The sequence below is a fragment of the Solea solea genome, chromosome 6 (assembly GCF_958295425.1).
Source record: "Solea solea chromosome 6, fSolSol10.1, whole genome shotgun sequence".
NCBI classification, from domain to species: Eukaryota; Metazoa; Chordata; class Actinopteri; order Pleuronectiformes; family Soleidae; genus Solea; species Solea solea.
In genome coordinates this window covers 25,377,107-25,404,704 of record NC_081139.1, presented here as the reverse complement: position 1 = coordinate 25,404,704, position 27,598 = coordinate 25,377,107, and the positions used below count along the sequence as shown (strand labels likewise).

The window sequence follows — 27,598 nt, the reverse complement described above, 5'->3', positions numbered from 1 at the left end:
AACTCACAGTCAGCGCTATCATCACTTAGTGTGGGTGCTCGATGTGCCTGTGGTGTCTCTTCCTGTTCATGACCACTAGAAGGTTGAGTGGCCACTATTCCACTGGAAGTGGATGCTGCTGGAACTGATATGACACAAAATAAAAAGTGTATATTGTCATAAAGAATCTTTACAGGGCATGGTATATGTTATCAATTAAAGTGGAATATTGGACTTAGGATTTTTATTTGTGGTGACAAATTTAAGTAATGATCCTCAGAAGAGATAAGAGACAGGTTTGTAATTGTTCTCCTTGGGCATAGCTTTAATTATTCATTGCTATCAGACTTCATAGCTTAACACTACCTATTAACTCTTACACAACTTTAGTTACAGAAAAAGCTGTTTTTCCATCCAAATCCCTCCAATACATTTTGCACCTTTACGATAAATACTGCAAAAGAAGTTAAAAACAAGTTAAAAGTTAATAAAAAGTGTCGCACATAAATAGCTGTTAAGGGGGCTTCAATGCAGATATTACATTAATTCTCCATCTCATTTCGACATTGAACAAAAATGCCCGAGTTGTATTCACAAACGTGATTGGTGTACCTCCTGGCCAGTGGTGGCGCTGTTGCCTTGGTGACCGTGTTGTGCAAACCGTCGGCCATCTGCCGCAGTCACTTTGCTCCAGCGGGAATGGAAAATGGAGGAATGATCGAAGAGAGAGTGCAAGGGCATATCATCAGTATTTCTGATGTGTAGGTGGGTAAAATCTAGTCATTTAGGATGTTATTCGCGTAGCGGTGTTTTTCTTCGGTTCATTCGGTTGTTCGAGGCCCTTGTCCTCCCATTGATGTGAACCTACTTCGTGTAGTTGACGCAAGGTTGAACCTGGTACGGCGATCATTAAATGTAAATACTACGTTATAGTCTTCGATCTGGTCAGTAGCGTTGGTAAATCAGATCGGGCTCTCGATGTATAATTTAGAATGTGTCTTTGGTTGTCTCTTTACTAGTTGCATATTACGTTGTTGGCTCGTTTTATGGCTACAGGTGTAGTCTGCTGTTAGCTTGCTCGTGGTGGCCGAAAAGCGCGAGCCAGGCTTGCTAGCTAGCAAGTGCACGTTTTGTATAAATTGGGTTCTTGTTATAAAGCGATACTTAAACCGTCGAAAATAAAACACTCAACACTCTAGGTGTACTTGGAGATGACCTAATAAGCCGGTCCAGCAATAAACCAAAAATGTGCATTATTTGCAATATTAGCTAACGGTGGCTATGCTAATGGTGGCTAAGCTAGTTGTTATGTGGTTTGCGTGGAGCGTAGGCTCAGTTACTATCATCGTCGACAAGAAGGACGTGGTCGTAGTTTGACCTCCACAATATAGTCCTGATTTTTTTCCCCCGCATATACTGGTCATTTTAACCATAAACATTAGATTAACAGATAACGTGTGGTTGTAATGAGGGGGAATTGCGCATCGTGGCCGTGTGCAGCTTCTCCCTTAAGGAGATGAGTTGCAACCTTTACCGACCAATAAACGATGTAAACAAGACGTATATCACCGAATCTGTATATAATATGAAAGCGTCACCACAATTGTATAGTTTACATGAATAATAGATTGTTGTTCTGGGGTCCCTCCCTCTTAGCGAGTTTTCATTACATTAACGTGCGTGGTGCTGTGTCGTGACCACCCATTTTCTCCTGTCTTTGGGTGGATTTTTCCCCTCATTGGTGACGATGCAATGCTTATCTGTGACTCAATTAAAATAATACAAAAGCAGATATATTTCATAACTTGTTCTGTACTGGGGCAGGGATCCATGGAGTTTTTCCTCACATGATGTGAGGGTATAAGGATTAGAGGATTTGTACTCAAATTTGACAACAACTGAAATGGTCATGCAAAAGCATTATTGTGGCAAATTCTATAAAGAAGTTAATATTTGTTTGTTTTGCTATGTATACAGTATTTGCTTAAATCATACCGAAACACTTGATCGTAAAATAACTTTTAAATAAAATAATTTGTTTTAATGCCTTAAACAATTCCATACCACTGTTACATTTCTGTTGGAGTGGTGTACTACGATCCTAACATTTGGTTTTCTTTTTTGGCAGATGCTGTAACTTTTAACAAGACCGATGTTTAGCATCAAAAACACTTTTAGTTTGAAGAAGTGTGTTCTGTGCTTCCCGTCGCTGCTGAACTGCAGGTAAAGACATTGTTTTTTTGTACTCATGTAATTATTTGCAGTAATGCTTTTGGTTTAAGCATTGTAAATGCCTGGAGTTGCCTTACGATTAACTCTTATTAGCAAATATTACAAAATTTAATTTGGTTTTATTTTAAGTGTATATTGCAGCATTAGATTACAAGGGGTATACATTCAACGCGTCTTTAACCAGATGTAGCTGCAGTCACTTATGAGTGAGAATCTGACATGATTCAGCACTTCTGCTGGTCTGTGTAAAGTTTAATGACAATTACATAGCTTTATTATGTTTTCAGAAAGATGAATTAAAGTTAAATATTGTATTTTTGATTATGACACTAGACAAGAATATATTTACAGCTTCTGAAGAGTTTAATCGGGCTGATGAATACAGGTGTATGTATCAAGGGTATCTTGATATGTGCACATGAACATGTATGTACAGTGTTTTTGTCAAGAAACTCCTATTTGAACAGTAGGCTGACTGAACTCATATTTCCCCGCACTATTCAGTGTCCACACATATCTACACCTGGTTGTAATTTTTTCCCTTTTAGCATTTCATCCCCTTACTGTATCTCTCCCTCCATTCATAACCAGCTAAAATACAATTATTCAGCTTGTGTAATGCTCAAGAGCTGTCGTGGTTATTGCAATACTGTGGCCACAGTGAAAAGCTGTTCCTTCACCCAGTTTTGTTTTGCCCTGTCAGTAGCTCAGTGTGGTTACTGAGTGAATTTCTCTGTGAGATGAATAAAGTATCTATCTCAAATTTACATGCATTTTAAAAGTCAGATTTTAGTCGGTCGAAGACAATTATTTGGTTTTCTTAATGTCATGTAAACATGTTTGTCCGACTAAAACCGAGCCAGTCTTGCTCGGACTAACATACTTGGATAATAAGTAATCATAGTCCAATTACTCCTGCATGTATACACTTAATTTTGTTGGAGTCGGACTAGGTGTTTAGTGCATACACCAAAATGTCCTTCCCATTCTTTTACCCAGATGTAGAAGACAACGTAGAAACTGCAGTCATGTTGTCAGAAATCGTGCAGCGGTGGCTTCTTACTTTGGACATTGCGGCAACCACAAAATTAATCATTAACACGTACAGCAGGTACAAAACATACAGAACCACAGCACGATCCATCTTGCTGTTCACTGTGTTTTTCTGTGATGTAAACGTCAACAGAAAAGTGATTCAATTCACACAAGCTTATAGAGTGATACCGCGGCACCTGCGGAGTTGGACGTACACAGCCAATAAATGGATTTTCTCCTCCGCTTGTATACTCGGAAAGTTGTTTGATTGCCTGTCTTAGTTGGACCACAGACCTAGCTCGATATAACTGCATGTAAACGTACTGACTGTTGATGGCTCCGCAGACGTTATGGTTCGCTGGTGGCATCGCAAGAACAAGTCAGTCATATCAGCTGCTGAAGCTCACTCACTCATCTGCTACTGCTTTATCCTCCAAATGAGGGTTGCGGGGGCGCTGGTGCCAATGTTTAATTATTCATTTATTTGGAAGAAGCCCATGAGTTAATACGACTATATATAATAAAAAATAAAACATTAAAAAGATACATAATTGAGACGTGATTTGATGTCTTCATCCTCCTGGTCATATGGAATAGCTTTTGCTGTGAGTCTAGGTCTAAGGGCCTCAGGATGTATGGAGCAATTGTTGGTTTACATTGTTATTGACTTTTAACCATGTCGTGTTGTGCAAAGCTCCGGTAGCTTATGTCACACAACAATGATAACGCTGCCTGCCTGGCATACTAGACCAGTGGTTCTTAAACTTTTTATACCAAGTACCACCTAAGAAAATATTGCGCTTTCGACGTCACACCATTATCGCCAATTTTACAATACAGTGGTGTTGATGATTCTAACGGTATGTTTGGAGAGAAATTTCTTTTACGTTTGTCTGTGACAGATTTTCGCTGTGCACATAAGGAGAGATCTATGTGTGTCTGTCCCAGCAGGCTGTCTGTCTGTGCAGGAGACGGCACTGGCTACCGCTGCCTGTCTGTCACACACATGCAGTGAGTGACACAAACCCAGACCCTCTCTGACTGAGTCGTAACGGAAAGAGCTAAACACTACAGTCTTGTTATATTTCACCAGAATTGACGTTGAACAACAGTTGTTGCCTTAAGTGCAATAGGAGTTTTGCTTGTAAAGATAGAAATACAAGCAAACGTTCAGACCAAAATGCATGGTGTTTGACAGCTTAGCCCGAAGCCTGTGTCCCATGTCCCCATCCCCTTAAGGTATGTTATGCTAGCAGGAACTCACAATGAGTCACTTAAATTATACAACCATCAGTTAATAGTAGATTTTAGGAAGTTAAAAGATTAGCTATCTGTTTATGAACACTGTCTGAAATGGTTCCATTAAAACTGTTATTCAGGAAACCAATAAATATGTCTTTAATTTGTTTAACCCTGAACATAGAGCTCCTTTAAGTACATTCATTTATTGAATTAATTAGTTTGGTTTTCTTTTAGTATAAAAGCCGCTGTCAATTATGTGTTGTCCAAAATATGGTTGTTTGAACATATTAATAAGTTCTGTAAACAAATGTTATTTTATTAAAGATCCCATAGCCCGGAAGTGCCAACGCTGCATTCTTGTGTGCATCTGCATCATTACCTCGTTTATGGAGCCCTAAAAGTCCATAACGATCAGTTCAGCCACTGCTGAGAGTGCAGGGTTTGATTGTTTACTGAGCTCTACGAAGCCGAATGGCACTTCCGTTGACTAGTTACGTCACTGGTGAATTTCACCACTCCTCTAAACAGCGCCTCCTAGTCCGGGCACATCCGGTGACGTACTTTCAACCATAGAACTACTCTCGTTGTAGCTGCTGAGCTCCGTACAACCGATACACCCTGTGAACAACAAGAGTAATTCTTCTTCTTGTACGGTTGAAAGTAGCAATATAAAGCAAGACACAGCACCACATTTCTCCTAAAGGAAGGAGCAGAGCCAACAATACGTATATATATATATATATATAACTGTCTTTGTGTGCTTGTTTTGTCGTTTAGCATTAGCGATAGCCGGCTACACGCTACGCTCATGTTTCATTTGCATGTGTGTTTATCATCTCGGTAACCACAACGTTATCCAAGCTACAGGCGTCCTGCAGCAGTCTTTCACTTGTCACAGTGTCTTCTGACTCTGGGTCAGACTCCGGATCAAATGCGTAAGGGATTACGGCATTACTCAATGTTTTGATAATTGCTAGCAGTGCATCTGCCTTTCCAGAGGGGGAGCTGCAGATCTGAGAGCTGTGTGCCAATTACGTCACTTTTAGGTAACTGGCCAATCACAAGACAGTGGGAAAGCTCTTGTTGGCTGGCCAATCACAAGACAGTCCGTGTTCTGGGGGTGTGGTTTTGGGCTGAAACAGCATGGCTTACGAGAGCGTCAGTGATGAGACATTTACATCGGCTTGTTTGTAGCGACTAGGATGTTTTTTACCATAAAAACGACTTCATGTTTGTAAGTATACCTCCATATCTCACATAAGTGAGATAGGACCATGCTATTGCCGCTTTAACGTTAAACTAAAAAAAACTGCTTTAAAATATCACTGCTTCAGTTCTCCTAAATTTTAATAATGAGAAATTAAAAACAAAAAGTTTCTTCGAAAAAGTAGTATCAGAGGCAGATATATTATTCCCAATAATATAATATGCTCTCTCATCGTCCTCCCTATCCTCACATATAAACTTCAGGACTCCACTAAATATTCTAAAGTTTAAAGACCATAAATAGGAGTTTTTTTCTTTTAATATTGTGGCCATTTATATTATCTGTAAGCAACAATTAATGTGTTATAATGCAGACAAATAAAATCACACTTTTAAATAATATCGATATCACCAAAATAAAAATATAAGATATTATTTTTATCACCCACCCCAACACAGAGTACTATACGGATACGTCTGTCATGTATTGTAATATATACATAGTGAACTGACAGGTTGAATCCAGCACCGGTCCTATTCATTTTTGCCACTTCTTAGACTGCCATGATGAGTCAGTCACGTGACATGCAGGGCTTTATAGATTTCCTGGCTTATTTTGGAACAAAAACATTTTAGTAGGGTTGAGTCATTTATATCCGTGTCGTGTGTATTAACAGTCATTTGCTCTGCATTTGCCTGGGAAAATAAGCAGTGACCCAGCAACCCATCAGCCCTACTTATAGCCTTATATATGCCAATGATTATAGACTTTGCAGCCCACAGGATTTTTAATATCATGAAATGAATAGAGAAATTGATAGCTGGTGTTTTGTGCTCTTCTTTTAACTGTAGACACTCAGTTTGAAAGTAGAGATTGACTCATCAGCAATGGAGAATGTGAGCCCTGAGCTCTCTCTAGCTCCTGTGCCAGAGCACAGCCAGGACCATATGGATAGCTGCTCTCAAGGTACCTTGAATGAGCTTCTTTTCTTTCACAAGAAAGGGGTGGGAATGCTGTTTCAATATGGGGCACATTTTTCCTATCATGTACTATGATCTTTGTGTAATTTGGGGCTGAATCTAAATTGAGTCTTATTTGAAAATGAATTAAGTGATCAATATGTATGCTCGATCCCAAATCCATGAGTAATTTCTTGGAAGTGTTTTAATGCACTCTGATTGCATACTATGGTTGTTTACGCAGTCTTCTTTCATTTTGTTTCCGCAGGTGTTGGGGAAGGGGATAGCCAACAGAAGGAACCATTTCAAACCGAAATTGAGAATGCGACTGAAGAGGCACTAGAGGAGACTGATAAATCTTCTAAGGCCAACAGTCCAATAAAGAAGACGTGGGGTTTCCGTCAGTCAACTGTTGCAAAGAGGGAAATGCCAGTGGAGGCAGCAACCGGCAGCTCTGAAACCCGCTGTGCTGTACGGCGCAGCGGAAGGCAGGCTAAACGTACAGACAAACTTGAGGAATTCCTATTGACTGCCAAAAGAGGGACAAGAAAAAGTGCCCCTCCCAGTCTGGAAAGTGGAGATCCTCCTTCCCAAACCCCGACTGATGCAGAGACTGCATCAGAGGCCAGTTTCGATGGTAATGCCGATACCAAGGCTTCAGAGTCTCCAGAAAGGAAGACAAGAAGTAGCACAAGGAAGCAGACTCTACGGAAGACTCGAAGTGGCAGACGGACTAGGAGCAGTGGTGGGGCAACAGTCAGTGATCAGGGCAGCTCAGAGAATGAGGACATCGGAGATACTGCCAAGGACGACCAGCCGCAGAATGATAATGAGGAGACGAAAGAGGAAAAGAATGATTCCGGTCCTGAGGATGTAGAGGGAACCAAAACAGAGGAGTCACCTCCTGAGCTGGACTCTGACAAGAAAGAGATCACAGAGGAGAAAGATCAACATGATGAAGAACATGATGAAGAACACGATAAAGTTGAGATGGAGAAAACCACTGATGAGGAGAGTGAAGACAAACCTGCTGCACTGGTGGTGAAACGTGGACCATTGAGAACTTACGTGAATAAAAAGAAGGTCGCCAATAAGAACACTGCTCCTGCCAAATCTCCTGCTCCTGCCAACAAGGTTATCATTCCTGTCAAAAGGGAAGTCAAACCAAAAATAATCCAACCTGGGAAAATCCGCATGACCCACACACAAGAGGACAATGATGATGAGAATGACTCTTCCTCCTCTTCATCTTCGTCTTCATCATCTCTGGATTCTGATGGAGGATATGACCCCAATGCACTTTACTGCATCTGTCGACAGAGACATAACAAAAGGTATTTTTAATCATTCATTTTGGTTATTTGGTTGGTCACTGAATTGTAGTGTGGGATTTTCAAAAGTAACAGTTAATTTAATGAAGTATAGCTTAACTTGTTTTACGCATCAGGTTAACCTTGTACTCATTGCTTGTGCTACATGGACTTTCTTTCACATAATGAATTGAGTCTATGGCAGAATTCATGGTGCATGCACACATAGTTCCCAGCTCAGTACATCATTTACATTTCCACCTTTGCACTTTCATGTTTAAAGTTAGCGTGGCCAGAATTCCAGAACTTTCTTGACTTTGTGACTCCTGAAAAGCATTGAGACATCAACACATTAGCTGGTGACTCACTTGATGTGCATGGGTTGGGTTAGGCTGCAACAATTCATCGATTACCGATTAATCAGTTACTAAATCAATGGCCAACTATTTTAATATTTTTATGTTCTCTGACTTTTCAGCTTATTAAATCGGAATATTTTCTGGTTTCTTTGCTCCATATAACAAAGAAATCATTAACGGCATCATTTTGGTTTGTAGGCTGAACAAGACATTTATGAACCTCCTCATTTTGAGTGATCAACATTAACATTTTTATGGATCAAACAAATAATTGATCAAATAATAATAATAATAATAAAAAATGTTAGTTGCAACCTTGTAACCAAGTAACTTCACCTGCTACTGCTGCTCAACTTCCTGTTTATAAAACATAGTGCTGAAATAATGATGAAATGACACCAGATTATCACATTCTCTTTTCTTTGATGTTGAGATTGTCATGTCCATTAACTTAATTAAATGTAATCGATATTCCAGAGAAATGTATCATTATGATATTCCCCATGGACATGATACATGATAAACCTGTGGTGGCAGTCTTCACCTGTGGTTGGTAGAGATTTGTAAGGCGCCATCAGTGGTAGTAACCTTCAAAATACCCTCAAAACCCACCTGTTAACAGAAGGATTTTAATTAATAGAGTCATCATTATCCTGTATACTTGTACTAATAATTTATTTCTTCTAGGCTGTGTACACTGAGGTGTAAGGCTGCTTTCCACAGTCTTTAGCACAAAAGTTGAAAGCCTCCCATTGCAGATTTTTCTCCTATAAAGGTTTAATTTCATATATTTACACAAAGACTAAATGCATGAAGATTATTCTCAAATTGAAAAAATAATTGGAAAAACATAAAAGCCTCCTCTTTCCAGCCTTCTCTTTTGAATCTACCACATGAAACTAAAGCATGTTGATTTTTGTCACATTGCAATGCAAATATCTTGTGCTCACTAGGTTTATGATCTGCTGTGACCGCTGTGAGGAGTGGTTCCATGGAGACTGTGTGGGCATCACTGAGGCCCGCGGGCGCCTGATGGAGAGAAACGGGGAGGACTACGTCTGCCCCAACTGCACTGCGAAGAAAAACCAGGTGGTCAGGCCTGCAACTTCTCTTCTCTCTACAGATACAGAGGGGGTGAGGAAATCTGATGTTGCGTCTGCTGAGAAAACAAACGAGGGCCTGTCAGCTGTTGTTGGGACTGTGGCTACTCCCCCTTCCTCCATAATTATAGGAAGTGAAGAGAAAGGATCAGAGGACATTGGCATCAAAGGCAGGATTGAGAAGGCTACTAATCCAACTGGGAAAAAGAAGATAAAGATCTTTCAGCCGGTAGGTCCTTGCAACTGATCTCAACTCAAATACTTTAGATGATTTGTTTCGGAGTATAACTGTACAATTGTTGTTGGTTGTTGTGCATGTTGAATGTGTTCTTATAACCAACTATGATGCTATATGTTCTGCCAAAATATGCTAACAGTCCATGCACAGTTAATTTTCCCACAGTAGATGCCAGTGATCTTAAATACTTCGGTGTAAATAATCATGAATGTATTTATTTTTTTGTCTGCGATTAAGAGTTAACTGCACCATTACCTCAACTGTTACCCAGCATTTTTGTTGAATGGAGAATAGGACCAGACGATCAGAGGCTATTGGCTCCAGATCTGCTTTTTTTGTTCATGTTGTCAAATACAAATGTCTATGTGGACGAACAAATGCTTGAAGTCACAAAGCAGGTGTGTAAAGAGTTCTGCTATTGTGACAATAATGTCAGTAGTTGTCATTAGCTTTTTTATTGTGCACTGAACTGAAGCAGGTAATGCAGCAGACTGCCCCACAAAAAGCAGCGCAGAAGGCCATGCTGGAGAAGAAGGCAGTGCCCACAGCCGAGCAGAAGGCGCTCCCTGACACGGAGCAGAAAGTGGCATCAAACGTGGAGGTGAAAACTTCACTCATAGCAGAGGAACAACAACAACAACAACAGCAGCAGCAGCAGCAGCAGCAGAAGGTGGAGGAGTCCTCGCTTCCCAAATGCATCGGGCCCGGCTGTGAGAGTAACGCCCAGCCTGATTCTGTCTACTGTGGGAACGACTGTATCCTGAGACACGCCGCTGCAGCCATGAAGTTAATCACTGATGTCAAAGAGCCCACACAGAAGGAAGAGGCTCAGAAAAGCACACCAAAGGTAACTTGGAGCACCTGAAATGTTCTTTTTTCGTCTTTGAAGCAGGAATGTTACCTAGCAAGCGAAAGACGTGGTGTAGCTTAATCAGAAACAGCATTTGGGGCCACAGTCATCTCATGTTTCATTCACATTTTAATATTTTCCTTAAGTGCATTTGATTTTTGCTGAATGGTTAGTGTAGTATTAATATGGCTTAGCATTAAGCACACTGAACATAGGTTTTTTTTACAGGCAATATATGAAAATGTACAAATACCTGCATTTTTGTGACAGCTGAAAATTTGAGCAAATAATTATGCCATTCAAGTCATTTTAAAATAGCCTGTTTTTGTACAGAGACCCATATAACAAAATCAGGGGGTGCTACAACTGAAGGTCATTTTTAAATAAGAACAATTATATAATATGAAACAGCAAGAATAGATCATTCAATAAAATAAATAAAATGTTACACATATAACATGTTAATGTTTATATTGCACAGATTAATGCCTATGAGTGTTAAGTGTCCTGTCATTTTTCATATTTTGACTGGATTAAAAAGTGTTGATTGATTAAAATGCTGGTATTTACATCTAAGTATATATAATGAATGGTAACTGGCAAGTTCTACTTTCTGGTGTTAACATGTTTTGACTTTAACTGGAGAAGACGGGAGATTGATCAGAAGCTCTAATTTCTCACCGTCATGAACCCCAAGTAAACCATTTACATTGTTAACTGTTAAAGTTAGTTTTTAGTGGTTAGAATCAAAATGGCTGTTGACCTGTGACCTCGCTGGAAAAATGACTCATCATTCCCTGCGTACAACAATGGTACAAATGATATCAGTCAGAAAATCAGTAGTGAGACTTATTTAACCTTAATACGGGTAAGCTTCAGGGCTGAGTGATTTTAGAGAAAATATGTAAACTGCAAGTTTTCTGACAAGATTTTGTGATTGCAATTTATTAATTTGTGAAGCGAAGCTTGGGTTGAATATTCACAGTGTAATAGATTTAACCATGATGACATAATACCACACAACACCATCAAAATATGAATAACTGTACTCAGAACAGAACAATTCAATTGCAAACTTTGAGATTTACTAATTGCATTGTTTGCAATTTCAATTTGAGAAAGATTAATTGTATAGCTCTAGTAGGGTTATGTGTAAGGTTAGAGTTATGCAGCATACGGCTGCCACAAAGGCATCACAGTGTATGAAGACTAGGTTCCGTCACTGATGGCAACAGTCACATCCGTGCACACAAAGGACTCTTTTACACGCATGAAACAACATACATAAATATGAAATATCAAATATTACATTATAAAAATTGTATCAGGTATTATTGGTGAATTAGGTGAATAAATGTCCCCACATAACCTCTGCTCTTTTGATGATCATGAATGTGGTTATTAATACATTTACATCAGCTTCAAACTGTTGTGCATTTTTTAAATATCAGGGTGTCACACGTGTACATTTAGAATGTTCTGTGTATTGCTTTTCCTTTTTTTTCTATTTTGTGTGTTTTGCTCACATTCCCAGTCTTATTTGCTTCTTACGAGTTATGCAGGGTTATGCAGTTTCATTTCCCTGCTAACTACAGAGGGCATTTAGTTTCTTCTTTAGTGAAATCAACTTTGTGTCACAGCAGAGATATATAAACATATTCTGCAAGCATAGAAGTCAAGGAAGTAGCACAGTCTATTCATACAGTCTACTGCTTTTTAGCTCCCTATCCCAGACCAGTAAAAGCTACCTGGCAGTTTATTGACCTCTAAGCACTCGATGTTGGCACTGGTTTCTGTCATCTTGAGCTGGGGGGGGTAATCACTTAGCCCATTTGGGGGCACCCTCCTTCCCTGGTGTTTGATTGATGGCCCCACTAATGCGGGCAGTGTGGCACTGGGTTGTCGACGTCTCGCCATAGAGAGAGCTCAATGGCGACACCTGGCATCCCCACTGTCATTTTGGCCCACAGTGTCCATTTTTCATGTCTATCCAGGTTTACTCATTAATTTGGGACTCGAAGAGTAGAGTAGTTTCACCTCCAAAAGGCACCATGTCAGACATTTGTGTCTTTTGACCATGTTGAATGTCGTTGCTTAAAGGCCTGAATGTGAATGTGTGTTTTCTTCTGTCCTCCCAGAGGAGTGCTTCTGGTCGAAGGAAGATGCGGAAGGCGAGCCGGGAGGAGTCGGACTCTGATGAAGACTACAGTCCTGATCCAGATGAGGACGATGAAGATGAGCATGCTGAAGAACACCCGCCCTCGCCAACCACTGCATCCTGGTCCAGTGACCATAATTACATTGCAGTAACACCAGAAAAGACTACATCCATATCACCAACAGTGTTAAACAAAAAGTGTATGTATCTCTCTCAAGGTTTTCAGTTGTTGTTCAAACCACACACTTGTTCACCCATGATAAATGTAGTTGCTATCATTCTAACATCCGTTTATGATGGGTACATTTTGGGGAGAACATGAACTCATCTGTACTTTGACTGCTTTGCAAGGAGCTGTGAAGGAGCTGTGAGTTAAATCAATGTAAAGGTTTGTTTCAAAATGAAATGTTGGCAGCTGTGTAAAGGTTTGAAAGTGTGGCGTTGGGTAAGTATTCAGTCATCCCAAAAGACTTATTTTAGCAGCAATCCTGTGTAGATTGCACACATCAGAATCATCGGACGACAGAGGAAGGAGTAGATATGCTTGAGAAAGCAGTTCTACAGTGTGCTCTGTGGCTCTGGAGGAGATTTTTTTTTGTAAAGTCTGGATTGTAAAATCCGCTTTGGCCTTTAAACAAAGTCGGTTACAAGCTAGAGGCAACATTTAGAAAGATGTGGGTCTTGACAGCAATATATACCTCGTTATTGCTGCATTTATCGCGACACTTTAAACTTATGCACTTTTCCCTCTTGCGGGTGCCTCGTGTAATTAGAGGTGGGTACAGTTCAAATGCAAATAAGTAGATGAGAGGATTAGTGGAGACAGAAGGGTGTTGATCACTCAAAGTCTGAGTGCTTAGCAGCAGACTGTTGCTCTGTGAGTGTGATGAATAGAATGGCACTTGTGTGTTTTCAGTGTGAATTCATATTACTTGCTTCATTTGCTTGTGTATGAGTCTTTACTTCATCACCTCAGCTTTTGGCCCTAAAAAGGTCCCTCCCTCCTTTTCTCCAGCAGGTAGGTGAGAGTTGCCCCATGTTAATGTGGAGCCAACATACTGTACATCATACTCGGCTGATATTCAGCCATTAAGCACAACCTTGTGTTTTCTTACCCTTAATTTTATGGGTAAAAGTTTTTATATTTTTTATATAAAAAAGAATGATGCATCCCCGTTTAATGGGAAACTAACTTAAAAATAAAAGGTGATATAACAGATTTTCAGATGCCTTGATTGATTATGTGAGCAGTGTGGGCTGTCTGTAGGATTTTTCTGACCACTTCATCTCAAACATGCATGTTTAATGCATCAGTCTACGCACACTGTGGAGATGTGACCATCAGAAGCCCCCCCACAACTGCTGAGAAATAAAGAGCCCTCTGGTTTGACCACTCTCCAATGCAGCGAGAGACCAGACCAGACCACCCAGCAGAAGATGGAGGACCAGGGCTGAGCACAGATTCAGAAGAGGGAGACCCAGCCTCAAAACCCTCACACACCTCATGAAGTGTCATAAATCGATGAGATTTATTGCAATGAAAGTGTGGACTTCATCACCGGTTCTGTGAAGGCTGTTATTAGGATTGTTTGAACAGATAATGCATGCTAATGTAAATGCACGCGTCAGATCAGTGTTGCTTCTGTGCGTTGTTTGGGAAATTATGGCCCATTGACTTCACTCCTAGGAAAATATTTTGCTGAGCGATGCTTTGGCTGACGACCTCTGATCCTCAAATTGTTTCTAGTTTTGTGGGTCTGAACAAAACCATGTGGATTCAGATATTCTCCTGTTTGGTGTTGAGGATTTATTGCTCAGGTTGTTGCAGCTTTAACATGACAGAGGAAGCACTGGCAACAGTTTGAGGGGTGTGTGTATCACATTGGTGTAAATCGGTGAATATATTTATCACTATAACTTATTTGGATAGTGATGGTTGAGAACTTTCAATTGCGTTTTTATTAATGATTTATTACGAGTGGTTTTCTTTCCCTTTGTCAGTAGTGATAGTGTTTCCAGCTAAATTGTTAGTATTAAATTGTAGATTTAGTTTTAAGCTGACTAGGTTATTAACTTACTACCAAATTAGCTGGTTACTCTTGACTTGATCAGTGCATGCAGGGTTACAGACCATTTCTTGTTCTTTAGTAGACTGAGCAGCAGGTCAGAAGTATTCCAGTAAACTGCCCGGTGTTGCATGTGTCTCACATTCAAGTGTGAAAATCTTGTCAGCTTAACATGCTAGTGCAGCAGCAGCAGCTTCTGTCCAATCAGGAACTCGGGTCACTGAGAAGGAAATACTTTTCCCTTAATGTCAAATAGACTTAAGCAGGTCAGTGTTGTCACTGCTAAAAAATAAACTGATTATTCATGTACCCAGTGTTCTCCACTGATGTGTTCATAACACACTGATAAATGTATTTGAAATGTGTACAAGCAAGTGATGTGATCTATCCTTTTACTCATTAAATGTTTTTACTGTATTTTATATTTTTACATTTAAAGGATTTGCTGGTAATCTGATTGTATTGAAACAATAGAATACAGATGATGATTAGTCTGAAGTTTACATAGAAAGTGGTGATCTATAGTGTTGATAAAATACTCAAAAACTGCTGTGGAGTATAAGTTTGCAGGTTTTTTTTTTTTAAATCTCGTGTTTTTGTTTTTGATTTTCAGCCCCTCCTAAAGAAGAGAAGCCGAGTGAGAAGGAACAGAAAGACAAAGAACCTGCTGCAGCTTCTGAAAAAGCCTCCCCAGCACCAGTCACAAGAAACAAGAAATCCACAGCAAACAAAAAATCCACACCCACTAAGGCAGCCAAGGTTTCCCCAAAGGGCAGGAGGCACATTGCTCGAGCTTGCAGCTCCAAATCCTCCAAGAAACCCGAGTCGCCCCCAAATAAAACTGCAGCAAAGGGCAAGAAAGCAGCCCCATCAGCCAGCCGTGCCCCATCTCCTTACCCCCCAGGTCCCATCCACGTCACAGGAGCCCTGAGGGTTGTCAAGTCTAATTTCACCATTCCTAAGAAGCAGCCTCAACAAACGGACTCGCATTCTCACAGTTCATCCTCCTCATCATCTAGAGTCTCGTCATCTCCAGTTTCTTCATCCTCCTCCACTCAGGCGTCCTCATCCTCTAGACCCTCACACCCAGCTGCATCACCCATGCCGCCTCCACCCAACAACCAGATGAGACAGAACATCCGCCGCTCGCTCACAGACATCCTGTACAAGAGGTGAGTGTCTCATCACTTCCAGGTCACTCAAATGTCTTCAATGTCAAGTGATCGTAATATGTAGTTAAACACATTCAAACACCAATTGTTAATTCCCTACTTCCAGGGTGAGTGACAGCGATGATCTGAAAATGACTGAGAGTGAAGTGGGAAGGTTGGCTGTTGGAATTGAGAAAGAGATGTTCAACCTCTGCCTCAGCACTGACAGCAAGTACAAGAACAAATACAGGTCCCTCATGTTCAACCTGAAAGATCCTAAAAATAAAGTGAGTCAGCACAAATCTGGGTCTTTGTGTGAGTTGGTTCTCTGAGCATGTAGATGGTGACTGCAGCTCATTGTGTTGACATTTTAATAACACATTTTTGTCATACATTTATCCCAGGGCCTGTTCTACAGGGTGATAAGTGGTGAAGTTAGTCCCTTTAGGTTGGTGAGGCTAAGTGCCGAGGAACTGCTGTCCAAGGAAATCTCTGAGTGGAGGAAACCTGATGCTCCTGAGGTAAGTGTTACTGATTTTTTTTTTTTTTTACCAAATGAGCACAGCTTAAAAAGAGGCCTTAAATCTTTTAATCTTTTAGTTTTTTGTAACACGTCAAGCATAAATGCATAAAGCTGCAATGTGCTGTGTGATTGTCCCCTGTAGGCCCAGTCCCTCAGTACTAGAGTTCATTCAGGACAATCCAAACTGAGCAACAGGCATGACTCCAGCTCTCACAGCATAGATTCTGAGGACGCTCCGCCGACGTCAGATGCAGATGTATGTATCGCTGCCACCACTTCATCTCGCATGGCTTCTGCTGCAGTAAGTGGTGGCATGCTGTTCTTTCCTTGCTTTAATACCTTTCACTGGCATTGTTGACTTAAGCCATCTTCAGACACCAAGAGTTTGCCGTCCACATATCCCAGATTGCCGGGGTAACGTGTTCACCACATACAGGTAGATGCAGGAGGCAGGAGACTCGTTATCTGGAGTTGTTCCTGCTGTGTTCTCTCCTAAACTCACTCGGAGCTGGCAGGAGAATCTTACAAGTATCTCACACATCCAGCTCCTGTGCAAACCTCAGTGCATGTCTGAAAGTGGCTTAAGACAGACAAGCTAAGATAACACCTTGTTCTTCAGTTTCTTTCTTTCTGATGCTTCATGTTCCTTTATTACTTGTGACTAAGCAATCTTTTATCTGCCCTGCACAAAATACACTGGTACACATCTTAATAAAACAGCTTTGCATAAGATACATAAAAGACAAGAGATTGGAAATTTACTTTTATTTCCAGATGTGTTAAACAGCTTAGAAGATAGCCTGGTTTGTAGGTGAGCAAAAGTATAGGAACAGATAGACCTGAATTGGATTAAAATGAATGACACTTCATATTTAGTGTACTTTTGAGATGTTTAATCAAACGATGTGTTGAAGGAGCTGCTTTTCTCCTCCTCTTCTTGACAGTCTAGCAGAGCACAGGTTACAGTCTGCTCATTGCTTATCTTAAAGTATTTCCAAACTGCATCCCTGTATAAATGTAAACCGAGTGATTATCATCTCTCCCAGGTCATTAAATATTTCTCCATCATCTTCTTTTCCGTGTCCTCAGGACCAAGACGAATCCGGCTCCACTCCCTCAGGTTCAGCTCAGTCGTCGGCTGTTGATGGTGCCAACAACATGCTAGATATTTTCAGTAGCATGCTAAAAGACACCACGTCAGAACACAGGGCTCATCTGTTCGATCTCAACTGTAAAATATGCACAGGTAAATCACAGTTCTATACAGATCCAGAATGCATGTGACAGGTGAAGCTTTTAAGCCTCGGTTGAGGTCTGAGCTCTCTGAGTGCTCTAGTTTATTGCGCTTCTTTCATCCTTGCCCTCCAGGTCAGAGGACAGAAGATGAGCCAGCAACTAAGAAAGCCAAACTGACCAAGAAGCCTGAAACTAGACCTTCAACACAAGATACATCCAGGTTTGACAATGCCTCTCCTGGGGTCCAACCAAAGGACTCCACAGCCTACCAGCAACAAGAACTCTTAGCCTATCCACACTCGCTCCCTTCATCATACCAGTCTAACATGGATGTCCCTGAAGTGCAGCAGCAGCAACAGCAGCAGCTGCTTCACCAGGAGAACCTAAGCATACTGGTCCCTTCAAATCCGACCCCTGTCCCTGTTGTCTCCACTGTCTCCTCCGTCAGCATCACCCGCAGAGACCCACGCATGGCCAGGCACAGTTCCAGTGTGACTGTTACCTACACTCCTTCAGAAAAGCCCACCAACACTATAGCTGAAGCTTTCCCTGCTCCTGTTCCCGCTCCAGTGGAGGTTGTTCCTAAGGCACCGCTGCCCATGCCCCCAGCCTCACCATCATCAACGGCTGTCTTAAAATCATCCAAAACCAGGTGTTTAACATTTGTGTGGTGGCAATGAAGTGCGATACAACATATATATGTATATGTATATATGTGTGTATATATATATGTATATGTCTACACATATATATATTTATATACATATATGTATATATATCTATAAATCTGTCTCTCTCTCTCTCTCTCTATATATATATATATATATATATATATTATATATATATATATATATATATATATGTATATATATATATATATATATAATAAACAAATTAGTTGACAATGAAAAAAATAAGTTGCAGCCCTATTTCAAGGTAATGAAATATAAAATCTTTTCTTAAAAAGGTGGATTTTAATAGCTTCAGACTAAGTCTGCACCTCTCACCTATGTTTTGTATCTATGAAAAAAACCCTACAAACTAAAATTATAACCAAACTATGAATTCGAACTAAAGCACATTTGTTTGTATAAATGCTGCACAGGACTCAATGTTCTCCCCTTAAAGATAAGTTTTTGATGTTTTTGCTTTGACAGTACATCTGAGCCTCCTCCTGAGGGAGAGACGGCCATTTTCCTCCATGGTCAAGAAAGGATTTGGAAAGGATTTATCAACATGCATTCGGTGGCTAAGTTTGTGACCAAGGCTTACCTGGTCTCCGGATCCTTTGAACACCTGAAGGAGGTAATTAATTTTTTTGCTTATCAAAGGAGACAAAAGTTTGAATTATCACTGAATATAAACGCTGTATTCATTGTTTTGTCAACATCGTGCAGGATCTGCCAGACACCATTCTCATAGAAGGACGAATATCCCCAAATACAGTGTGGGACTATGTCGGGAAGTTGAAAACTTCACTCTCAAAGGTTTGAAAATACCTTGTTAGAAGGGTGTTCACCTTCTTCATTTTTTTTTTTTAATACTCACATCACTTAAACTCTTTTTTTTGGTTGCTTTTTCTAAACAGGAGCTGTGTCTAATTCGTTTCCACCCAGCTACAGAGGAAGAGGAGGTGGCGTACGTGTCTCTTTTCTCTTACTTCAGCAGCAGGAAAAGATTCGGTGTGGTGGCCAAAAACAACCGCCGCATCAAAGACCTCTATCTTATCCCACTGGGCTCAAAGGATCCTTTACCCTCCAAACTTCTGCCGTTTGATGGTCCAGGTAAGCAGTTCTAGGGAAACGCAAGTCATTCTCTGTATGTAATCTTTTTTTAATGTCAATATTCCTGTACATTTTCATTTTTGTCTGTGTACATGAGGTGAGTATTTTCTGTACGTTTTTGTTTCGACTCGAGTTGAAATGAGAGCTTTTTTGATTGATGGGTTTGTCCTGTCAGCATTGTAGTATATTGCAGAAGTGATCTGTGGATCGTGGATTGATTATTTGGTGCCAGGCAGTTGTATCAGTGGTTGATATGTATGTCAGTGTTCAGTTAGGGAGACAATAAAAGATAGATTTTATTCCCTTGTGTTATTAAACAATATTTATTTAATTTAAATCCCATTGAGATTAAGAACCTCTTTTTCAAGGGTGTCGCCAGTTACACATTTACACATTTAAAACACAAATCCAGATTAAATTTACGAGCACATTATCAAAAACAAGTGCATATTGTGGAGTCAGGCTCAAGAATTCTTTCTGTCTTTCTGCAAAATATTCCATGGAAAAGGTGCAGAATGGACAAAAGCCTTTTCACCCAGTTGGGTACGGGCACATGGAACAAAAAGCAACTATTGATCTTGTGGCCGGAAAAAGTAAGGATCAGCACTTCTTAGTGAAATTAAGGTACAAATGTAGGTGGGCAGTAATCTGAGTATTGTCTTATATATGAAAGTGTACCAATGACTGATCCTCCAAGTGGCCAGAGCAGGCCATCGCACCCGAGAATATAACTCACAATGTTGTGTTGACACTTTACAGTTGGTAATAAACCTTGGGGATGCACGGTAAACAGTGTCAAACATGGTGTCAGAAGTGGGGTTATGTTTCGGGGGCTCACCAACCTGTTGAGTTCCCCTGGAAAACATCTGTGCTCTGTGTTTGTATCACACATTTCTATTAAAGGAAGTTTGCGTCACAGGTGTCTTAAGACCTGTAAAATATTATAAGTTATAGATAAGACATAAGACGTGTTATGTTCACGGAAGTGAATAAGTGAGTAATGAAAAGGTAACTTGTCAATCATTTTATATAATGTTGCTGCTGTTTTTACAAAATGCTGAATCTAAGTGAAGAAACACCATATCAGTAATGTGCCATTGTTTATTCCAAAAGACCAGTAATGTCATATTTCAGCTAAAGATGGAGTCGTCTGTCAGAACATTATTATAGTTAAACATTTGTTCCCATCTTGTTAGTATTAAGGTTTTATGGACACATTACTTCTTCCTAGCTCACTTACTAAAAGTGTTGTTTTACTTATTTAATTTTCTCATATTCACAATGATGTCAACTGGCTTTTTGCTCAAATGTGGAGAAGAACCTTTGTCATTTGTGGTATAAACATTGAATTTGAAAGAATATTGGTTTTATATTAAATAACACCTCATACGTATATGCTATATGTTCTTTGTGAATGTATTATAGAAAAAAAATGTATAAGCTCTCGTTTAGCTTATTTTTTTCTTAGGAAAATTGTAGTTTTATTTGAAAGAATCATACATTTTCCATCTTGCAGGGCTTGAACCAGCTCGGCCCAACCTCCTCTTGGGGCTATTGATCTGCCAGAAGGACAGAAAGCGTAGTGGTGCTTCATTAGAAACTGAGGAAAAACGTTTCAAGGCTCAAACCAAAGAAGTGGACGACATTGGTCTTCCAAAGCCCCCTGTCTCAGTCAGAGCAGAAAGAAACACACGGCTCAGTGTGGAAATCCCTTTGAGCACAACTCCTCCAGGATCACCTCGATCCACTTCCTTGGAAGCTTCAAGTGGTATTGTGACAACCTCTTCAGTCAAGTCCCTCTTGGCTGCTGTTACAGCTCCATCTATCCTCACTACCGCTGGCAGGGACTCCCCACCTTCATCTAGCTCGGTTTCTTCCTCTGCACCAGTGGCTGATCCTCTTCAGACCATCCTTAACACTCTTTTTAGGAAGAAAACACACAACTCGGATGCTTCTAACTCTCCATCTGATCAGGGTGGGGGACTCTCCATACCATCAGCCACAATGCTAGACCCTATTGTCAAACAGTATGCACAGACTTCTAAAGACACACCTGAGGAGGAGGAGGAGGATGAAGATGACCGACCATATGACCCAGAAGAAGAGTATGACCCCAGTAGAGGTTACAATGTCCCCAAGAGGTCTGCTGAGTTATTAACTAAAGCCGAATATCTCAAGCAGCCTGAGGTAGCAGCAAGTGAAGCAGATGATGTGGCATATGACCCAGAGGATGATTCCATTTTTGATGATGTGAAACCTCTTGTCTCAAGTCAAACTAAAACTGCTTTCGAATGTAAACCTGATCCACAAAAAATCCTGGACAGCCTCAAACAGATTGGGGATCAGACACTCCAGAACCAGGGAGATCAACACGTTTTATCCATAGAGACACCTGGTGTTTCACAGACACTGCCAGACACACTAATACCCCCACCTACCAAATCTCTTCTGGCCAGTAGTCAACTACTGCAACTCGGCAAACAGGTGGAGGCACTAGTAAAGTCTTCAACAGTTGCTCCCTTAATCAACCAAAGGAGAGATCCTCGCCAGAGTAGGGATCCTCACCAGACATCCACCGGCTTGAAACTGGCTGATGAACCTGAGGACAAAGAAGAGATGCCTGCTCTGTTGAAAGGTTCTGCTCCTCCTTCAGAGCCACAGCTTCCTGATGTTCCTGACCTCCCAGACTCATCTCGAGCTGAAGAGACAACACAGCCTCAAGAGGAGGTCAAAAGTGAGAGTCTACCCTTCATGGAGTCAGACATGGTGTCTATTCCTTTATTAGGCGAGGAGGTGGGACCTGATATGGAAGTCAACTACATGAATGAGAAAGAAGAAAAAAGTGAGGAAGCTGAGCCAGTTGAGACAGAAAAGGAGTTTGACAAGTTCAGTGTTTGGCCAAATGCTGCCAGCATTTTAAAAGCCGCCGATGACTCTGATCATGAGGAGAATAGCAGAGACACACCAATCCCAAGCTTTTATAAAGAGACTGAAACTAACAACACAATAACTTCAGCAATCCCAGTACTTACTCAGAGCACAATAGTTGAGACTCAGCCCCATCACATATCACATCGCATTTCAGCTTCTAGCTTCGATAGCGAGTACAGACCTCCAGCTGACATTCACCCTCCATCCACCTTTCCCGCATCCCATCCAATGCAAGGACAAAGCTTGATAATGAGGCCTCCACCAATGTCTATGCCACCACCCATTGAAGGTCTTCCGCCAATGTCAGGGCCCCCTCCTATGCAGGGACCCCCACTACCCATCCACGTTCCACCTTCTGCACGTGCTCCTCCTCCTATGCAAGGTGACGGAAGTCAGCAATATGGTCCACCACCAACTTCATATCCTCCCTATCAGAACCAGTGGCGAGGCGCCCAACCACTGCCGCAGCAGCAGCAGCCTCCTCCTGGACCACCCCCTCAGAATACCCTGCCCCCCAGAGGACCACCACTACCACCATTCCCTCCTGTGGCCCAAAGAGGCCCTCCTCAAATGTTTGATCCCTCCATTCCCCATCAACACATGAGACAACAAGGCCTCCCTCCTGGACTCCCCCCACCCCCTACTTTTGATAGACAGAGCACCTTACCCCCACCAAGATTCACAGGTCCACCACCACCTTTTAATTTCCCTGCAAGCAGAGGCCCCCCCCCTTCACCTTTCACAGTTCCACCCCCTGGACACTTTGATAACAGGCTTCCTCCTCCGTCCCACTTTCCTGCACCTAGAGGAGCTCTGCCATCTCAGTACGGTGACTTCAAAACCCAACCTCCAATGACAGAGCAACCTCGAGGTCCTGCAGAGCAGTACAACACAGACACCGTCAACTCCTACAAGCTAAATATGGACCAGAATCCAAATTCTCACCGCATGTTTAAAGACAATCAGGCCCTTCCACCAGGTCCACTATACCGGGGACCTCCAACAAGTCAGTATGAGGATAGAAGAGGTCCACCTCCCAGTGGGGAAATGAGCGGACAGCACTATAATCAGCATAACCAGTATGGGAGCTCCAGACCACTCCCCTCACCACCACACCGTGGATCTTTCGATGACCTCAGAGTTCCTCTTCCTCAGGAGAGTAGACCTCTTTCATCTCAGCCTTTTGGAGGATCAGAGCACTACCGCTTTGATAGGCATTCAGATGAGCCCAGACCCGTTCGTCACAGTGGGCCACTACTGCCAACTCCTCCAGATATTTCCATAGGCCCTCCAAGTCGCATAGGAGCCCACAGTCCAGACCTACACAGGGACGACCACTGGCGTCACCACTCTCCTGAAATGAGGAGGAGAAGCAGCTCAACTCAAGAAGATTTAGAAACCCGTATTGGAGATCACATTAGTCGCTTTGATGGAGGCCACAGGGAAGCTATGGGTCCATCGCAACCCTCCAATGAGAGACAGAGGGAGCTGTCTGAGGATCGCAGGAGAGGAGAGCGGGAGGTCCCCCATGCTGGCAGGCCATCATGGGACAGAGGGCAGGTACAGAGGTGGAGCCGAGAGCGAGAATGGGACAGAGGCAAAGAAAGGGACCGGAATCATGAGCGAAGCCGTGAAAGAGACCGCAGCAGAGGGAGGGAAGGCGACAGACAGAGGGAGACGGAGGGAGAGCGACCTAGGGATCAAGAGACAGATAAGAGGAGAGACCATGAGAGAGACAGGGCCAGGGCCCTCCGAGAGTCTGACAGAAGGGACTTTAACCGTGAAAGAGTAAAAAACCGTGACAGAGAGCGTGATCGTGAGCATGATCGTGACCGCGATAGAGAGCGTGACCGAGACAAAGACCGTGAACGGGACAAAGAACGTGACCGTGACAAAGAACGTGATCGGGACCAAGACCGTGAGCCTGAACGTGATCGGGACCGAGAGCGTGAGCCTGAACGTGACCGCGACAGAGACCGTGAGCCTGAACGTGACCGTGAGCCTGAACGTGACCGGGACAAAGAACGTGACCGGGACAAAGAACGTGACCGGGACAAAGAACGTGATCGTGACAAAGAACGTGACCGTGACAAAGAACGTGACCGTGAACGCGACCGTGAGCCTGAACGCGACCGTGAGCCTGAGCGTGACCGTGAACGTGACCGAGACCGCGAACGTCGCGATCGGGAGCGAGACAGGAAGCGGGACAGATCCAAAAGTAGGGAACGTTCAAGGGAGCGGGAGCGGGACCGTGACCATGGGAAAGATCGGGGTAGGGATAGAGACCGTGACAAGGAGAGAGAGAGGGATAGAGACCGTGACAAGGACAGAGAGAGGGATAGAGACCGTGACAAGGACAGAGAGAGGGACAGAGACCGTGACAAAGACAGAGAGAGGGACAGAGGCCGTGACAAGGAGAGAGAGAGGGACAAAGACCGTGACAAGGAGAGAGAGAGGGATAGAGACCGTGACAAGGAGAGAGAGAGGGACAGAGACCGAGACAAAGACCGAGAGCGTCGGGAAAGAAGCCGAAGTCGGGAAAAGAGAGAGGAGAGAAAGGACAGTAAGCGTGAAGCAGCCAAGGAGAGTGATAAAACTGACAATGACAAAAATGTTTCCTAATTATGTTCAAACACTCTTCAATCTCCCACAAGTCAAAATCACCTCTGTGTTTTGTTTAATTTCCTCACTTTTTACTATAAAGTTTGACCATGTTTGTATTATCTCTGTCCCCCAAAGGTTTCAGTTCATTATGTTTAAGGAACAAAAAAAAAATGCTTGTGTAGAACATGTCACTGAGTCCTTTTACATACTATCTTTGCCTCAAAGCATTTTTTATATAATACATCAGATTAACACACCATTTGCATTATGTAAATATGAATATAATGTATTTGTGTACATAATGATGTTTTTAATCACACTTTTCTAAGTAGAAAAAAGATAAAAGCCATATATCTGAGATGGACAATGTGAAAGGAAAGGCACCACTGTTGTGTTTACATGCTGAGCAGCTTTGAGCTAAAAGGTATTAGTTATTGTAGAATAAAGCCCAATTGATGTTATTGAATGTCCTGAGTTTGTTTCAACTCGAATAATTAAACCAGTTTGACATTGACCATCTTATTGTACTTTTTGTGTAAAATCTGGATTCTGTCCAGTCGTGTGAAACGTTATTGTGTTTAAACTGTGGTTCAATTCTTCAATAACTGGGTAAGATAAATTAATACCAACACATATTGGAGTCTTTCAGCAACATTCAGTGTTGGTTTTGGCAGCCATTTTAGATTTAGTCTTAGTCTTTTGGACTAAAATGATTATTAGTTTTAGTCAAATTTTAATCCTATATGTGATAGTTTTAGTCCAGTTACGTCACAGAAATGTGCACGAGCAGTTTGGGCTCAGAAAACACACTCGTACCATTAGCTTGTACAACAGTCCAACACATAAGATGCCGACTTGTGGCGTAGTTGGCTGTGAAAATAGAAGCAAGTTCTTCAGAATCCCTACAGGATCTCATCACTTTCAAAAGAAATAGACATAGTCTGTGGCTCCAAGCATTAAAAAGAGAAGACTGGGGTGATGCTACTGCAGTCAAAGAGGCTCGCGTTTGTAGCGCTCACTTCCTTTCATGGAAGTTATCATTTATCAGCTCTTTCTGTTAGATTACGATGAAAAGCCTGGATTTCACAGACATGTGTGTGTGAATGCAAACATGTATATGAAACCTATGCTGCCTAAAGTTATGTTGTGGTCTTGGACGTAGCTAGCTTGTAGTTAGCTGCTGGCCGGCTAGCGCATTGACAAGTAAACATGGCGTGTGACTAAAAACGTTCCTTGTAAGACGTGTATGTGCATAGACTTTCTTGCGTGTGCTGGCTAAGGTTTATCTATAATGTAAGAGTGGATATCTGGTCACTTGCTAATATCATCTACCCAATCTTTTATGGAAGCTGGGTCAGGCCATCGGCTAGTACTAATTTATTTAGGTATTGTTAGCGGTCGACAACAAAAGAACATATTCAGAATTATTCGGTGGAGGACCATGGACATACAGGCTATTCACTTACCTGTTGTGACGTTTTCTGACCCCAAACTGCACGTGCATTCTCGCTAGGCTTGGAATGTTTGTAAACAATGAAAGGGTCTATTGGAGATTGCTGTTGGGCAGAAACCTTGTATCTTCATATTTCAACTTTTTTTCCCAACATATTTCGACAGTTTTTTTCATGAATTGATGCCTACTTCATCATACAAGAGTGTCACACATAAGTAAGGTCGGCTTGGTTGTCGGTGGACCCAGGGAGGGGTTCCCTCTGCCCCTGGCGCGACTGTCAATCGGAGCGGACTGTCCTCAGCGCGCCCCAACCACGTGGAGCCGCCAGGGCGGGGAGCGGCCCATGTAAATTGGGCGCCAGGGGTCGGCGGCGATGCCGGCAACCCACCTGACCCGTCTTGAAACACAGACCATGGAATTTTTAGGTTTTAATTGACAGATTACACGCACAATAAGCACAAATGTCATGCATTTTGAACGTCTGACAGACCACACACTATTATTTACGCCAATCTCGTCTCGTCAACGAAACTCACACACGTCTTGTCATGTTTTCGTCATCAAATATCTACGTTTATCTCGTCACCGTCATCTTTGACAAAAACAACACTGGTTTTATTACATGGTTCAACTTTTCTACTTTTTTTTACTTTTCCATCCACTCCTGCATTTCTAAAGACGGGACCTCAAAACAACCCAAAATGTCACATGTGTTGTGAATCTAGAAAGATGAAATAGGTTTTACATTTGACAGATGCTACAAAGAGTAAAGACATAAAGATAATGATGGACACTGGGTTTTTTCTGTGTATCAAATATGGGGAAAAAACACCAGGTCAAAATTCACAATCTGAACTCAAATGTTTTCTCAATGCTTTCTAATTTCCTCTGAACCTGTTTGTCCTTTTAGAAGTGTTTTTGTCTTGTGCTTATTGTTTCAGCTTTACTTAATTATACATAGTGTATTTATTATTTTATTATTATTACTATCTATCTATCTATCTATCTATCTATATATATGAGGAAGAGGAGGATGATATCGTTGGCAATAATGGTGTCACTTCAAGAGCTCCTTATTTTCTCAGTTACTTGGTATAAAAAGTTTCAGAACCACCGACTTAAACAATTAAAATAATATTTTAAAGGATATCAACACATTTTGTTATCGTCAAAATACCCAA

The 27,598-nt window shown here is 41.7% G+C and overlaps 1 protein-coding gene across 4 annotated transcripts; it reads left to right on the top strand.

The window, feature by feature from the left end:
* The first annotated feature begins 625 nt into the window (after positions 1–625).
* Positions 626–25,478, top strand: dido1 (death inducer-obliterator 1). 4 transcript variants are annotated; one of them, XM_058630718.1, is made up of 17 exons: positions 626–744; positions 2,108–2,202; positions 6,547–6,661; positions 6,923–7,988; positions 9,277–9,652; positions 10,140–10,508; positions 12,650–12,869; positions 15,349–15,907; positions 16,014–16,173; positions 16,291–16,407; positions 16,552–16,710; positions 17,499–17,655; positions 17,778–18,297; positions 18,803–18,950; positions 19,043–19,132; positions 19,234–19,429; positions 20,946–25,478. In XM_058630718.1, exons 3-17 carry the CDS (start codon positions 6,583–6,585, stop codon positions 24,980–24,982), a joined length of 8,253 nt encoding a protein of 2,750 aa, XP_058486701.1. In that variant the 5' UTR covers positions 626–744; positions 2,108–2,202; positions 6,547–6,582; the 3' UTR covers positions 24,983–25,478. The 4 variants fall into 4 exon arrangements, with proteins under 4 accessions (XP_058486701.1, XP_058486700.1, XP_058486702.1 ...); XM_058630717.1 differs by having other exon boundaries at positions 10,137–10,508; XM_058630719.1 differs by having other exon boundaries at positions 627–744; positions 10,137–10,508; positions 16,552–16,665.
* Positions 25,479–27,598: the final 2,120 nt, after the last annotated feature.